Source organism: Rhinolophus sinicus, chromosome 13 (genome assembly GCF_057876585.1).
Source record: "Rhinolophus sinicus isolate RSI-liver-muscle chromosome 13, RSI-T2T, whole genome shotgun sequence".
NCBI classification, from domain to species: Eukaryota; Metazoa; Chordata; class Mammalia; order Chiroptera; family Rhinolophidae; genus Rhinolophus; species Rhinolophus sinicus.
In genome coordinates this window covers 34,198,621-34,214,573 of record NC_142513.1, presented here as the reverse complement: position 1 = coordinate 34,214,573, position 15,953 = coordinate 34,198,621, and the positions used below count along the sequence as shown (strand labels likewise).

Genomic DNA, 15,953 nt, shown 5'->3' with positions numbered 1-15,953 from the left:
CTTTCTTTTTTTAGCAGGGCACAGCTCAGTGCCCCATATGGGGATCAAACCGGCAACCTTGGTGTTATTAGCACCATGCTCTAACCAACTGAGATAACCGGTCACCCTTTCTTTTCTTTTCTTTTCTTTCTTTCTTTCTTTTTTTTAAAAATCTAGGAGTCCCAGAGTGGGAATCAGTTCCAGGGTCTCATTCTCATACTAGCAGAAAATTGCCTCTCTGAGTCTTTTACTTGATAGCTGGAGGCATAAAATTTTGATTGTTCCTCTCACCCTTCCCATCCTCTCTCTACAAGTAGGCTAAAGAGAAAGTCCCTCTAGTTTTGTGGTTCTCAAATTTTAGGTGCATCAGATCACTAGGAGAGCTGTTAAAATATAACGTTGGGTACCAAAGTTTCTGATTTAGTAAGTCTGAGGTGAGGCCTAAGAATTTGAATTTCTAGTAAATGCCCAGGTAATGCTGAAGCTGCTGGTCTGGGGATCCTACTTTAAGTACGTTACTGCTTTACTCCTTTCAATCTGCTTTCCAAGGCAGGTTTAAAGGCGGTTATACGTTAAAGGATTCTTGTTAATAGTTACAAGGAAACATCAAAGGGGCTATATAATGTTACTGAGTCTTGGTACTAGACGCTAGATGGTTAAAAAACGTCACCCACACTTTCATTCTCCTCAGGGCAAGGCAGGCCCCCACCTCCCACATGCAATCCAGGGAGAACCCCCGTTTTTCCTGCTGTGTAAGGGGCCCGGAAGGATTGAATAAAATTAAGCTCTTAAGTGACACCTCAATAAATAGTGGCTACTTGAATTTCGTTTCCTGTCACATCGCTAGCTAGCCAACCTCTCGGATTAGACAGTCGCATCCTGCCGGCTCGCTGAGGGGCGGGGTGAGGAAAGACTGGCAATGGCGCCTGCACGGCTCAGAACGCGGCTCCAGGTGGGGCCGGGCACCTCCGCGGCCAGGTGAAATGCTCTGAAGCAGAAGGTGGAGTCACAGAGCTCGTGAGCGTATGCTTCCGGCCACGTGGTTATGCTCAACACCAATGGGAAGGGCGGACGTCACACCCGCTTCCTCACCCTGGCAACGGGCCGGTGACTACTTCCGGTGCTGTAAGGGCTCGGGGCTGACGCGGGTGAGTGTCCCTCTTTCTCACGCTGTCTGCGGTGCGGCTCGGCTTCCTCTGTCCAGAGCCCGTGCGTTCGCTGGGACGTCCTCTCCCGGGCCGGGAGAGGGCGGTGCGCGTGATGCCCCTTATCTGGTGTGGTGCTGAAGGAGCGGACCCAGGACGTCCCTCGTCCCCTCGGTCGCGCGTGGGGCCCGCGCCGGCCCGTTTCCCAGCCTTGGCTCCAACTTGGCGACCTCATTCCCTTTCGGGGAAGGGAGTGTGTGTGTGTGTGTGTGTGTGTGTGTGTGTGGTGAGGGGCGGGGTGGAGTCCTCGCTGCCCTTCACCCACTTTGCAATCTCGGGCTGCGGGTTTCTCTGAGTCTGAGGCTCGCTGAGACCCGAGGGTTGCGCCCTATTCCTGCGTGGCCGGTAGGGGCCAAAGTAGCCCCGTGTGTAATAGAGGCCTGGTTAGAGTCTCTTCAAAGCACATTGGCATTTAATTGCTCTGGACGAGGTGGAGGAGGAGGAGGAGGAGCTGCTGTAGAGGAGGGTGGAAAACTGGAGCTGGAGGTACCCTGCAAATAGAGGGCATCGTGTTTCCGGAAGGGGGGAGTTCAACTTGACTGGCTTCTCTGTAGGGGAGGGGAGTGAAAGGTATTTTGCGGATCATGTCAACTGAGACCGTTGACTACTAGGCTAATGAGTTTTTATGCATTCGGAAGTTTAATAATTTCCTTCTTTGTTTTAAGTAAAGCTTTCCCTCCTACTTCTAAAAAGCAGTGCATGCTTATTAAAGAATATCTGGGAAATGCAGAAATATTTAAAAAGATCACCTCTGGTTACATCAACCCACCGTTTTTATCTCTTTATATTTTTATAGCATATTCTTAATCTACTTATCATAGTGTATGTGTATAAAGGATGATTACAGTTGGCCATGGTTTCCTTGTGCAGAGTCAACCAACCGCCGATCGAAAATATTTGAAAAAAATACTACATTGTAAGGGATTTGCGCATCCTTGGATTTTGGTATCTGAGGAGTTCCTGAATCAGTCTCCTCCATACCAAGGAAGGACTGTCACTAAAAAGCATAATTTTTGTACGTGTCGTCCATTATATGGCTAGATCTTTTTTCCCCTGAGATGCAATTCATATATCACAAAGTCCATCCTTTTAAATTGTAAATTTTAGTTTTTTGTTTTTTTTAGTATATTCACAAAGTTGTGCACCCATCGTCACTAATTCCAGAACATTTTTTTATCACCTCCAAAAGAACCGTTGTACCCATTATAGTTGCTCCGCATTAGATTCCCGCCCCCCCTTTGCTTCCCCAACCCCTGGCAACCACTAACCTACTTTCTGTGTCTCTGGATTTTCCTATTTTGGGCGCTGAATGTAGATGGAATCCTATAATATGTGCCCTTTTGTGCCTGACTTTCATTTAGCATAGTGTGTTCAAGGTTCATCAATACTTCATTCCTTTTTATGGCAGAATAATATTTCATTATATGAATATGCCACATTTTGTTTATTCATCATCAGTTGATGGACATTTGGGTTGTTTCCACTTTTTTTTTTTAAACAAATTCCTTTTTTCTTTTTTTATATTGGGGAACAGTTTCTCCAGGGCCCATCAGCTCCAAGTCATCGTCCTTCAATCCATTTGTGGAGGGTGCAGCTCAGCTCCAAGTCCGGTTGCCATTTTCAACCTTTAGTTGCACAGGGCGAAGCCCACCATCCTATGCGGAAATTGAACTGGCAACCTTGTTGAGAGCTCATGCTCTAACCAGCTGAGCCATCCGTCGGCCCCTCCGGCAGCTCAGCATGTCTTCAATGTAGTTGTGGAGGGTGCAGCTCACTGGCCCATGTGGGAATCAAACCGGCAACCCTGTTGTTCAGAGCTCTCACTCTAACCAACTGAGCCATCCGGCTGTCCCATGGGTTGTTTCCACTTTTTGACTATTATGAACAGTTTTGCTACAGACATCCAAATACAAATTTTTGTGTGGACATATGTTTTCAGTTATTTTGGGTATAGACCTAACAGTGGAATTGCTGGGTCATATGGTAACTTTTTGAGGAAATGCTGTGTGTTTTCCAAAGTGGCCGGCATGGGCAGGGTATCAGGTTGAGATTTCTCCATATCCTTGCTAACACTTATTGTCTGTCTTTTTGATTATAGCTATGCTATTGGTTGTGAAATGGCATCTCACTGTGGTTTTTATTTGCATTTCCCTGATGGCTGATATTAAGAATTTTTTTGCTGTGCTTATCGGCCCTTTGCATATATTTAGAGAAATGTCAGTTCAATTCCTTTGCCCGTTTTCTAAATAGTTTTTTTATTTTAAAGTTGTGTGAGTTCTTTATGTAGTCTGGTAAGTCCCTTATCAGATATAGGGTTTGCACATTTATTTTTTATTTATTTATTTTTTTTGCATTTTCTCCATTTTGTGGCATCTCTTCACTTTCTTGGATGGTGTCCTTTGAAGTACAAAATATGAAAATTTTGATGAAGCTCAGTTTATCTTTTTTTTTTTTTTGGTTGCTTGTGCTTTCGGTGTGATATCTAAAACCATTGCCAAATTCAAGGCCATAAAGATTTACCTCTGTTTTTTTCTAAGAGTTTCATAGTTTTAGCTCTTACATTTAGGTCTTGCTATATGTAGAGTTGGTTTTTGTATATGATGAGAGGTGGGCATCCAAATTCTTTTTGTTCTGCATGTGGTATCCAGTTCTCCCAGCACTATTTGTTGAAAAGCCTGTTCTTTCCCAATTGAGTGGCTTTGGCACTCTTGTCGAAAACCAATTGACAATATATATGTAGGTTATTGTTATCTTAAGTATTTAGTTATGTTGTACATTTAGCTCACTCCCTGATTTTTGTTTTTTTAAATTATCCTGTGTTAAACACAGCATTAAAGGCATAAAACATTTTCTGTATTTAAAGTTATTTCGGTAGAAAGTGTTTTCAGAAGTGTAATTCCTGGGTCAAAGATGAAATAAGTATGTTTTAGAGCTCATTTAATGAAGCATTAAACTTTCAGTGTCATGATGTTAAAAGCAACAGAACACCTTCTCACTCATCAGTTGTTATTGCTTAAGGGCTGGATTTCTCTGAGAGCCCTTTTGCTGTGAGATGGATGGAATCCACAACTCCCTCCTTCAGCTGCTTCTGTAAGACTAAGTAAATCTAGAGTAAAAACTTCAACACCAGGGGCAAACAGGGCATGTAGTTTTCTAAATGGTTTAAAGAAAAGAAAATAGTGTCATCGCATGAAGTAGGAAAATAAAACAATCTTTGAGAGAATGGGGAAAATTATGGACCTTAAATCAGTGCCATGAAAGTCCCAGAATAAAACAATGTTTTATTCTGAGTTTCTCTTCTGGCCTTGATAATGAAGTTAATTTATATTCATCTTAGTCTCAGAGATGGCTAACTTAAATCATTCTCCTTTTAGTTGACAGTAGCCATTTAAAAAAGTTGAAATACAAAAGGTTATTAGGAGAAAATTAAGTTTCCCTTTCATCCTTGCCCCTCAGTCTCCCAGTTCTCCTTAGTGGTAACCATGGTAGGGTTACTTGTGTCTGTATAGATTAGTTCATGCATAGTGTATCTCTGGAAACATTGGGTATACAAATTATACATTTTAAGGCTCTTGATACTGACAAATTCTTTTTCAAAATGGTTATATTAGTTTATTGGCAGCTACAGTTCTAGTTAGATTCATTTTTGTTGGTATTTCTTTGAATAGTCTTTCCATAATATTGGATAACCAGTTTATATTTTGTCTTTTATGTATTGTCTGCTCATGTCTTTTGGCATGCTATTTGTCTTGTTTGGAGTTGTCCTTTATTGGATTTATTTTGGCAGCTTTTTGTGGATGGATGTTTTATGATAGCCTGGACTTGGGGAGAAAAGCTAAACTGTTTTTGTAACGTTTACAAAAGATGTGAGCCGAGCAAGGGTCAAGACAGAAGGGAAAAGGAAATTAAATGCTTGAGGGAGAAATCTATAGGATTTGGAACCAGGGTGCATTTTAAGATGACTTTAAGGTGAGTTACAAAAGGATGGTGCGATGAAGAAAAATAAGGAGTAGTGTGGAAAGAACTAGACTTCTGGGGAAAGATGAGTTCGTTTGGGGTAGGCTAAAACTGAGAAGGGTCAAGGCCGAGTGATCCAGGCTTGTGGCTGGAGCTCAAGAGACAGAAGAGTTAGGAATCATCCAATTTACTGAGAGGGTAGTTTGAAAGGTTGGCAGTGGATGAAATTGCTGAAGGAGAGATTTGAGAATATGCTCATGGACAGACTGTCTGAGATTCATGTTAAGAGGACAAAGCTGGGAGGGGCCATGAGGAGCTAGGATGGTAGATTGGCATGCTTGCCAAGGAGAGCAGGGGATCTAGGGACTCAAAGGTTGCAAGAAGAGGATTAAGAAAAGGCCATGAGGTTTGGCGACTTGGAAAAGATACATCCATCGGTAAAGATACCATTTATGGGAAGCAAGAAGTTTTTTTTCCCCCCAAAACAGTTTTATTAAGATATAATTCATTTATCATATAATTTAGCCACTTAAAGTGTCGATGGTATTTAATATATTTGAAATTTTGGAACCATCAGCACAACCAATTTTAGAACATTTTATTGCCCCCGGAAGAAACCCTGCCCTCATTAGCAGTCACTCCCCGATTCCCCTTTCCTCCCAGCCCTAGTCAACCACTAATCTACTTCATGTCTTTCTATATTTGCCTACTATGGACATTTTATATAAATGGAAGCATATAATATGTGGCCTAATATCTTTCATTGTTTTCAAGGTCTATTCATGCCATAGTATATATCAGTACTTCATTCCTTTTTATGGCTAAGTAATGTTTCATCGTATGAATAAAGCATATTTTGTTTAATCATAGTTTGTTCATGGACATTTGAGTTGTTTCCACTTTTTGACTATTACGAATAATTCTGCACTAAACATCCATGTACAAGTTTTTGTGTGGACATGTTTTCAGTTCTCTTGGATGTATACTATGGAGTGGAATTGCTGGGTCATATGCTAACTTTATGTTTAACATTCAAGCAACTGTTGCAGAGAATGGACAAGTTGCCAGTGTTTCTTAGAAATAATAAAATAAAATTTAATATTATCACTGGTAGGAAATTGCAAAATGGGAACCTTTTGTGTTGAGTTTTATCTCAAAGCTTAGCTGAAGCGTTAGACATTTTTCTTGTGCATGTATTTATGTAAGTATGCTTCATCAGTTTCAAATAGTGATTTGTGATAATGACTCCAGATGTGATAAAAGCATCACAGGGATATTGGGTGTTAATCTATGATCATGATTTATTGTTTACTCTTCAGTCTTAACTGTAGAGATCAAATGCTGTGATTTATTTATTTATTTATTTAAAATTTTTACCTATAGTTTGTGTGGCCCCAGAAGTTCAAGACGCAGAAAAACAAAAACAAAAAAGAGCTCTTGGGCCAGTATTGTTGATTGGCCATGTTTTTGTTTATTCCTTTCCTAGGTAGGTAGAGTGTTGAGAAATTTCAGAATATGGCATTTCCCCTCTTACTGCAGTTTTTAAGTAGGATTTCATAGGCTTGTCCTGTTTTGGAACTTGGACTTAGCTAGTACCTTGTATTCCCATAAATAAATACAAAATTTTAAATCAGGAACATACTCAGATTGTCCAAAATTGAAAGGTATGTGACGTTGAACAGTGAAATTTCTATCCCATCTTTGTCCATCAGTCATCCAAATCTACTGGTGACCACTATTAGACTATTTTTGGGTATATTCTTCTAGATTTGGACTTTGCACATACATTTAGCTGTATTCTTTTTTTCTCCCCTCCCTCAAAATACGGAATTGCATATATTTTTGTACCATGCCCTTTTTATTTACCAAAATATCTTCAAGATTGGTCATTCCATATTTATATATCAAGAACATTCTCATATTCCCCTCCAGTGCCTGCTTTTATTTTTAACCCTTCCCATCAAGACATATGGTTGGTTCGTGTCATTCCTATTGCAGATAGTCCTTCAGTGTGCATTTGTAATTTTGTTTGATTTTGCCAAATGACCCTTGTTGAGTTGTATTAATTTATGCTAATACTACTAATGTATGAGAAATCCTGTTTCTCTATACCCTCAAAACATGGATGTTATCTTACTTTTTGATGTTTGCCAGTCCAAGTTAAAAAATGGCATTTGAGTGTAGTTTTAGTTTGCATCTTTCTTTTGAGTGAGTTTTAGCATCTTTTGATCTGTTTAAACTGTTACGTAATTTTTCTGTGAACTGGGATGTGCCCATTAGCCCTTTTTTGTCTTTTTTTAGTCATTTGTTGGAGCTCTTTATTTATTAGGTAGGTCAGACCTTTAATGGGTTCTGAGTTAAACAAAAACTGATGTTGGAAAAAGTTGCTTGATTTCTAATTGAATTAAAAACATTCCAGTAACCACTGTGAGTTGGAGGCCAGAGTTGTACATTGGATGGCCTGTCTGCTTGAGTTCTTGTCCTAGTCCAGCAGAATGTTGAGGCCAACATTTCTGGAGTTCATTGGGATGACATGGTTTGCAAAATAAATATATTCCAGATAGTGTCTGAGGGGTGGTAGGTTGCTCAAGAAATAGCATATTAATTCATCTTTCACATTTTATTTTTTTCACACAAGCTTGAGAAGCAATGTTTACAATCTCTCCTATATGTTCAAAAGCTTATTACAGCCAGTTTTATTCATTATAAAATGTAGATGTTCTAATTTTTTATTTACAAAAAAATGTATCTGATGACAGAGTAGCTTGAAGTTTAATAACCCATACTGCTTGGATGTGTTTTTATTTTAACTGAGGCTTTTAATTTTCCAAAGCCTGAATTTTCACTTAATCTGTTTTTGTGGGGACTAGTGGACCCAAGCTCATTTCATGGCTGGGTCAGACATGATGGCCTGTATAGGCTGATTACAGATGAACCGTAATCATTTAAATTCAATTGACACATGGATAAATAGAAACCTATCTTACAGAAATAACCGAAGTCAAATAAAGATAATTGAGGCAGATCCTTGTGAAGTCTTCAGAAGAAAACCCATCCTTAGAAAGACAGGCACGATCACAACACAAAAACAGAAAACAGGCATTTTAATTCACTGTTTATTTAATCAGCTCTGTACTCTTGTAATCAAAATTTTTTCTTGCATTTATGAATACATGTAAACATTTTAATACAACAGCATATATATATATATATACACACACAAAACCATTTGTCTTTTAAATTAAATGTTATGTAATAAAAATTAAATAAACTCTTTTAAACCAGGAATTAAAGGAACTTAAAATACCATATTGCAGTGTTTCCCTGACCATTTCTGGTGTAAAGGACCAACTTAAAAAAAATTTTCAACCCATTGGTGACTGTTTCTTTTGTAAAAATGCAAAAACAACCCAAAACAAAAAACCCAAACACAACTGAAATATGGAACTGTGAATGAAAGATAAATAATAAAAGCTAAAATTTTTGTTAAATTTAGATAATATTGTTTCAAAAATATAATTGTTTCAAAAAAAATGAAATAGAAAAATACAAAAACTTTGTATATAAAAAATACAAAAACATTGTTTATTGAAAACATGCATATAAAGCAATTCATGTATTAATATAATAATAATTTCTTGCAGACTGGTAACAAACACTCATATGCAGACCACACTTTGAGTAGCACTGCTTTTTAGGATTAGGCAGCTAAGTCACTCTTTATGTTAGCATTTATATTTTATATTGGAAAAGAAAGATTTGTCCCCCTCCCCGTTTCTCAATTTAGAATAAGGTACAGATTTTTATGTAACAGTGTGAATCTAGATGTTAAGTGGTTCCAACCACCTTAATCTTGGATTTTCTTTAAATCTATGTGTCGATTTTTAAATGATCCATTTTTCCCTAATATGAAATGTATTCTGCCATTGTTATTGTTACTAAACTAGGATTGCTAGAAGATTGTGAGAAAAATTAGAAACTTTGTCATATAAGTTGCTTGTAATTTATTAAATTTTATAATTCATAATTTATCTGTTGAGAACCTCAAAAATAATGTTTTCATGACAATTAACAAGTTTTTGCACAAGTGTTAATTTCTTGGTTTAGTCGTAGAACTTTGTTAGCATTTGTGTTTTACAGCTGAGCTGTGGAACATTAAACTTTTCCTTAAGAGGTTCTTCATAGCAGCGTGAATCTATGTGTTTCGTTTCTTTAAGCAGCAATCTATAGATCCTAAATGTTCTCACCACACACAAAAAATTGTAATTATGTGAGGTGATGGAGATGTTAACAAACCTTATTGTGGTAATCATTTTGCAGTGTATACATGTATCAAGTCATCATGTTGTACACCTTAAACTTACACAATGTTATATGTCAATTGCATCTCAATAAAGCTGAAAAAAAAGTAAACAATGTAGGCATTATGTCAAGGCTTGGTGATGTTGTCAACACTGCCTGTGATTCTAGAATGTCCCAGAGATTATTAGCATTTGGTTTGGAGGGAATAGAAAGTGATATTTAAGTTATATTGAGGTTTTTTTCAATGTAGATAAAATGAAAGGTAAAATATTTTTCGATTCATTGTGAAGTCTTTTACAACAGTTCTTTTGTTTGTATGACTTCAAGCAAGTACTGTCAAGTGGACAGAGAGATTTAAATTCTCACCTTGCTGTATTCTTTGTATTACCCAGTTAAATAACTTTAAAATTAGGTGTTTCGAAAGTTATCGTTGTACCAATTTGTATAAGTTACATGTGTTAGTAGAAAGGAATGCATATCATCTATGTCTGTTTTCCTTTAGGGTAATTTCTCACCTGCAATTACTACTGGATGGAAGTATGCTCTTTTCCCAATAGAAGATGGTAATCTCGGAGAATGACCATGGAGAAGGGGATGAGTTCTGGAGAAGGGCTGCCTTGCAGATCATCTCAGGTTTCGGCTGTTAAAATAATAGCCAAAGAGCTGGAAACCAAGCAGTCTCATAAAGGGAAGAGAGGGGGCTTTGTGTTGGTGCATGCAGGTAAGTTCCCAGTGAATGAGTCAGAGATAAAATGTTTTTTTTTTCCTTGCCTTGAAGTACACTAAGAATTGAATTTCACCTCTGGAGGAGGCAACCTACCAGAGAGGAACCAAAGAGATTGACTTCAATGTAGTGAGAGCCTTCCCTAACTCTCCACTTGGAAGATCTTATTATATAATGACACTTCTTCCTATGTCTTCTTCACTCCACTACCCTATTATTTACTTTTACCCTAGGTAATAGATATACTATTTAGGTACTGTTAAAATCAGACAAAGTAATTTCTTAAACTCTGGGTTGTAGTTTTAAAAATAATGCTGCTGAAAAAATTTTATTGACCTCATTTTGACTATGGCCATCGTATAGTTGCACAGTCTTAGAGCAAGTTTGCCTTCTTAATACTGTAAATGAGGAACCGTAACACCAGAGAGATTGAGCGGCATGAGCCACATGGGCAGTTTATGCTAGAGCCAGGTTGAGAAACCCTTAAGTGGGCCCTGAAGTCCCAGTCTAGTGTTCTTGGCAATATACATCAGTCTGTAATCTCTACTTCAGAGGACCTCAAGGACAGATAATGTGAAGTTCAACTCTTGGGTCCCCCATCATTGAAGGGTCTTGGGTTTCAGAGCAGTATACCTTTGCCCAGGTTTGCTCAGGAGGCTTTTTTTCTTTAGTCATTGTTATTTGTCTGCATTTAGAGTCTAAAGTTCATGACCTCTGTGAAGGAAGAAGGATGACTGGTTCTCCTTTTAATTTTCCTCAATCAGAGAAGAGAGGAGCAAGATTAGCTTTGATATGGGGTGAGGAGTGGAATTGTTTCTCCTTGTTAAATAGGTGTCCTTCCTGGTTATTAACCTTTGGCTGTATTTAGACTGGACAACTTGGAAAGTCTTACAGAATCTGATTCAGAAGAATCTAAAAAAGAAATAAAAAGCCAGGTTCAATTTCCTTTTCTTTCAAATGATTTTACAAAGAAATGAGGTAAATTTATAGAAATAAACCTGGGACTAGAACTCCTGCCTTCAGACTCCCGGGCCATTGTTCTTTCTAATACACTATGTTGAAGGTGAAACTTTCATAGTACCCAGTGAGTTATTTTACTCAGAATGAGTATTTGAAAATCGTACAAGAAAGGTCTGACATTTATAACAAGCAAGAACATAGAGCTTTTAGTTAGTTGGAAAGCATTGCTTTCTATGCCTGTCATAGTAGTATCCATCTTTTCTCAGACACACACTTGATGGTAATGGTTCCTAGATAAAATTGCTGCTGGGGCCAGTAGTAATTGGAGGAAATCTGGGTTATGGCATAATTGTGTGGATTAAGAGTGACTGCCCCTTTTTAATTAAGAAAGTCTGATTGATTATGCAGAACTACGTATCTTGCACAATTAAGGGACAGAATTTCAATTTCTCATCCAGTGTAGAGATTTCAGGTTTTTCTTTTAGTACTAGAAAAGAGTTGCCCAAATTTTAGTCATTTGAATAGTAGATTCTTGATTTTTCTTACATCAGTATACTACCTATACGGTTTACCTAATGTTAAAAAACACTTTTTCATCTTAAAATTTTAAAGATGAAACTTATCTTTACTGAAATAGAATTTCAGTGTCATTTGCATGAAGAGAAAATAACTTTAGACCAGTCAAACAAACGGTGTAATTAAATTTCACCTAGATCCTGTTGCATGTCAGTGACTTGGATCCTAACCTACCTCTCCTTTGTTAAATAGAGGAATTAGCAAGTGTTAACCAGGTATTAAAGATGTACTGGGGCCCTACTGAGACTTTTTCCATATTCTAAAACAGAAGGATTTATATGTTAATGCTATCATCTATACACTAAAGTTATCTCTTTGGCAATAGTGTCGCCATCTTTGGGAAACACTGTGGAAAGCCTGGGGCCCTGAGGTCTAAGACAGCAGACCTGAGATCACCTTAGTAGAGAGCCATGAAGACAGGCCTATTAAATATATTGGAGCAGGTTCTGTGAAGTCCTGAGAAACAGGCTTAGAATTTGGGTGTATTAGGGATTCTGTTGCTTGGGTATCTTTTCTGCTCTCTTGGGTCACTTAACCGTAGCTTCATGGCCAGTTCTTTCTCTGACTTGAGGAAAGGAGGGTTACGTTTGTGCAGTCTTCAGCTTCACACGAGGAGCCATGAGGATTAGAGATATAGTTCTTAACCTTCCTTTTGTTGTACCTCTATGGAGCCTTGTGGGGAGGAGGGGTCAGAACTTTGATTAGCAGTTTAAGGTCTCTTGGTTTCTTTCTTATTTAGATTATTCTCAAACCCATCACTAAGCAAGTATTAATCCTTTTAGGGAAACAAATTTCAGAGCCTTTCTTTTGAGGAAGTTGCTGGGTTTTGATCAAAAGACACGGACTGCCAGAATTTCTAATAGGCAGTCGTGAATATGCCATCACTGAGGTTTCAGAGATACCCTGAACTTACATTCCAGGAGGTGAGAGGATGTATAAAGGTTTGGACAGGAGTGCTGGTATTATTGGTGGTGGTTGTGGACAGGCAGGATGTAACATCCCTCAACTTCAAATGTTATTTAGAAACTACCTAGTTTTCTAAAGTTACTCTTGAGAATTCTGGATTCCCGAATGGCAGGTGCTTTGTAAAGATCAACAGAGAGGAACTGTCCCTGACACTGCCTGGGTTATCAGCTCCAGACCAAAGAACTTCTGATTTTGGAGAGAGGTTTTACAGAAGGAGGAAAGGTGACCTTGGTAAATCCTGTTTGGGGATATGAGCTATTTCTAGTGCCTCTCCCAGGAAAACAGCTTTTGAAAAAGTAGATAAGGCATGGTATTAAAAAGGCTTTTATGATGACAAAAGAAACTGTTAGATTTTTAAAACTCCATATAGTTGAGACAATAGTTTTACTGTCACTAGGAAAGCATCAGTTTGTATGAACCATTTATATAATATAAGCAAGGACTCTGATATTTTAATGAATACTAACAATTGGTTGGTTTGTTCCACTACAGGTGCAGGTTATCATTCTGAATCCAAAGCCAAGGAATATAAACATGTATGCAAACGAGCTTGTCAGAAGGTATGAAGGGAATGTATATGATAGAAATATTTCAGTTTTGACCATAAAGCAGATTTACCTTGAATTTCAAAATTTTAAGGTTTGATTTATTAGATAATCTTTGGTTTGGGCCATAAAATATTTTTGCTCGTATTTGTCAGGTCTTTATTTTGTTTTGTGTTTTTTCATTCTCCAAATCATGCTTAGATCTTTCCCTTCCTTTCCCAGATTAAAGTCTGTGTTTTTGGAATTATTGGCACATAATCATATATTTTTTAATTTTTGCAAAGACTTTGAGCTGTATAGGAGGAGTAGGGAAACAGCTCAGAAGCAGCCAGTGTGTCTATGAAGGGAAGAAAAAAGTACTAACAAATGAAAATGGATGCTTTTTTTAGGGAGCTTATCCTGTATGTTTTCCTTCTGTTTTTCATCACAAAGTTTGTATCATAGAAATACATTGTCATTGCTGAGTTAGCTTTGTCCTTGTACTTAGTTGTGCTTTGTTTTCTCTTTGGTTTTTGAGGTTTTGCTTAATTGTTGAATATTTATTGTAGAGCCAGGAATGGACTCAGAAGAAATATTATTTGTTTTTATTTTGATCCTGACTATATGCTCTTGTAGGCAAACCTTTCATTACTTTTTATGCAAATAGAATGTTAATAGGATATTGTGAATCAAGTAAATATCAGTTTTTCAGCACTTGATTTATATTTACATACCATTTTAAAGAAAGATTATACTTTATTAGAGATCTAAGCTTTTTTCTTATGAATGAAATCCCATAAATAAATAATATTTTGTTATAGGGATTTTATTGTGTTTTTTTTAATTTAAAATAAAGCTAAAAAGTTCTCTAAGCTATTTTATATTTTTTGTCTTATTTTTCAAAGTGTGAAATCTTTTCATTATCTGAAAAGAAATAAGTTGTACTTATGTAGAACTAAGGTAGTCCTAGAAACCTAATACATTTGGAGTATATAATCAGCTTCCTCAATTTTATACAATGAATGAACTTCTTAAAAGTTTAATACAATTCTCAGTTTTTCAGCTTTCTCTTTGTTGATTAAATTGGAGCTTTAATAGTTCATTAGAAATCAATCTTCCTTCTCTTTTTTTCCTGTATTAATTTATACCCATGAAACAAAGTGATTTCATAGACCTTTACTCTCTATAGTTATGCTACCAAAGAATATGATTTGTTTATCTCACTATAAAATACATGATAGTATCAAAAATGCTTTTGTCAAATGTATATTTCCATCTAAGGATTGTGAAATGCCTCTGTGACTGGAAGTCACTGGGTTTTATAGTTAGGGTTGGGATGAGTACTAACAGTGGGAAGAGAAATGATTAGCTTAGTCTGAGCTTCAGTTATCTATATAAAATATGAATTGTCAGCATATTTAAACCAAACGGAATTCATATAATTTCCGTGGCTATTTGAATTGTCCTGTGATGAATGAAGCCCCTTTTCTTACTAAATTCCTTGCATTTTGCATTTAGTGGCTATATTTTTTTCATTGTCTTAATTCAAATAATAAGTGAGCTACGAGGTGTGATCAAACAATATGGTGAATGTTTAAATTAAAAAAAAATATTATAGTAAAAGACGTATTGCCATTAATCCCCCTCAAAATACTCCCCCTCGCTTCAAACATACTTATCCCATTGTTCTTGCCACTTTCTGAAGCAGTTTTGGAAGTCCTCTTTCGTGAGTGTCTTTTATTTTATTTTATTGAGGAATATTGGGGAACAGTGTGCTTCTCCAGGGCCCATCAGCTCCAAGTCGTTGTCCTTCAATGTACTAGAGGGCGGAGCTCACTGGCCCATGTGGGAATCGAACCAGCAGGCATGTTGTTCAGAGCTTGTGCTCTAACCAACTGAGCCATCCAGCTGCCCCTTTCATGAGTGTCGTTAGTTGCGCTGTCATTGCTGCCTCGATATCCTGAATCATTTTGACTTTGGGGAAGAGCCAGAAGTCACACGGTGCCAGATCTGGTGAATAAGGTAGATGAGGACACACTGTAATGTTTTTATTTGACAGAAATTGCTGTATACCAGAAACAATGTGTGACATGGATTGTTGTCATGATGATTTACGGCACACTTTAAAATACACCTTCTCTCGACTGTAGCTCATACCCGACAGACTGAACCGAAAAGTTGAAATTTGTCACACACTGTTATTAAGGTTCGATATGCTGCTTCTGTATCGAAGACCCCTGCCTTTCTGTTGGATGGCACTTGGCAGCAGCATTCCCCGTATTTTGTGATCACAATGGAAAGGCTCTTTGTCACACATGGTTTCTGGCACAGCAATTTCTGTCAAATAAAAACATTGTGGTGTGTCCTCATCCACCTTATTGACCAAATCTGGCACTGTGCGACTTCTGGCTCTTCCCCACAGTCAAAATGACTGTGAAAGGTAAACATTTTGAATCAATTCATAAATTATCCTGAATATAAATACATGCTTATTTTGAATCTAAGTAGAATATATCTTGAAGTGTTGAATTGAACTAGTGATCAATTTTTTTTTTTTTAAAGGAAATATTTTTTTTTTTTTAAAGATTTTATTGGGGAAGAGGAACAGGACTTTATTGGGGAACAATGGTCAAATTGTTGTCCTTTCAATCTTAGTTGTGGAGGGTTCTGTTCAGCTTCAAGTTGTTGTTCTTTCAGTCTTAGTTGTGGAGGGCGCAGCTCAGCTCCAAGTCCAGTTGCCGTTGCTAGTTGCAGGGGGCA

At 37.5% G+C, this 15,953-nt stretch overlaps 1 protein-coding gene across 10 annotated transcripts in view; it reads left to right on the top strand.

The window, feature by feature from the left end:
- Positions 1 to 1,046: 1,046 nt before the first annotated feature.
- TASP1 (taspase 1) overlaps positions 1,047 to 15,953 on the top strand; it is a 250,470-nt gene continuing 235,563 nt past the window's right edge. For 6 of the 10 annotated variants that reach the window (XM_019752062.3, XM_088789266.1, XM_019752061.3 and 3 more), the window contains exons 1-3: positions 1,047 to 1,127; positions 9,946 to 10,164; positions 13,162 to 13,229. In XM_019752062.3, the coding sequence (XP_019607621.1) occupies positions 10,020 to 10,164; positions 13,162 to 13,229 (213 nt within the window). In that variant the 5' untranslated portion in view covers positions 1,047 to 1,127; positions 9,946 to 10,019. The other 4 variants (XM_074318355.2, XM_074318352.2, XM_088789265.1 and 1 more) reach the window with 4 other exon arrangements.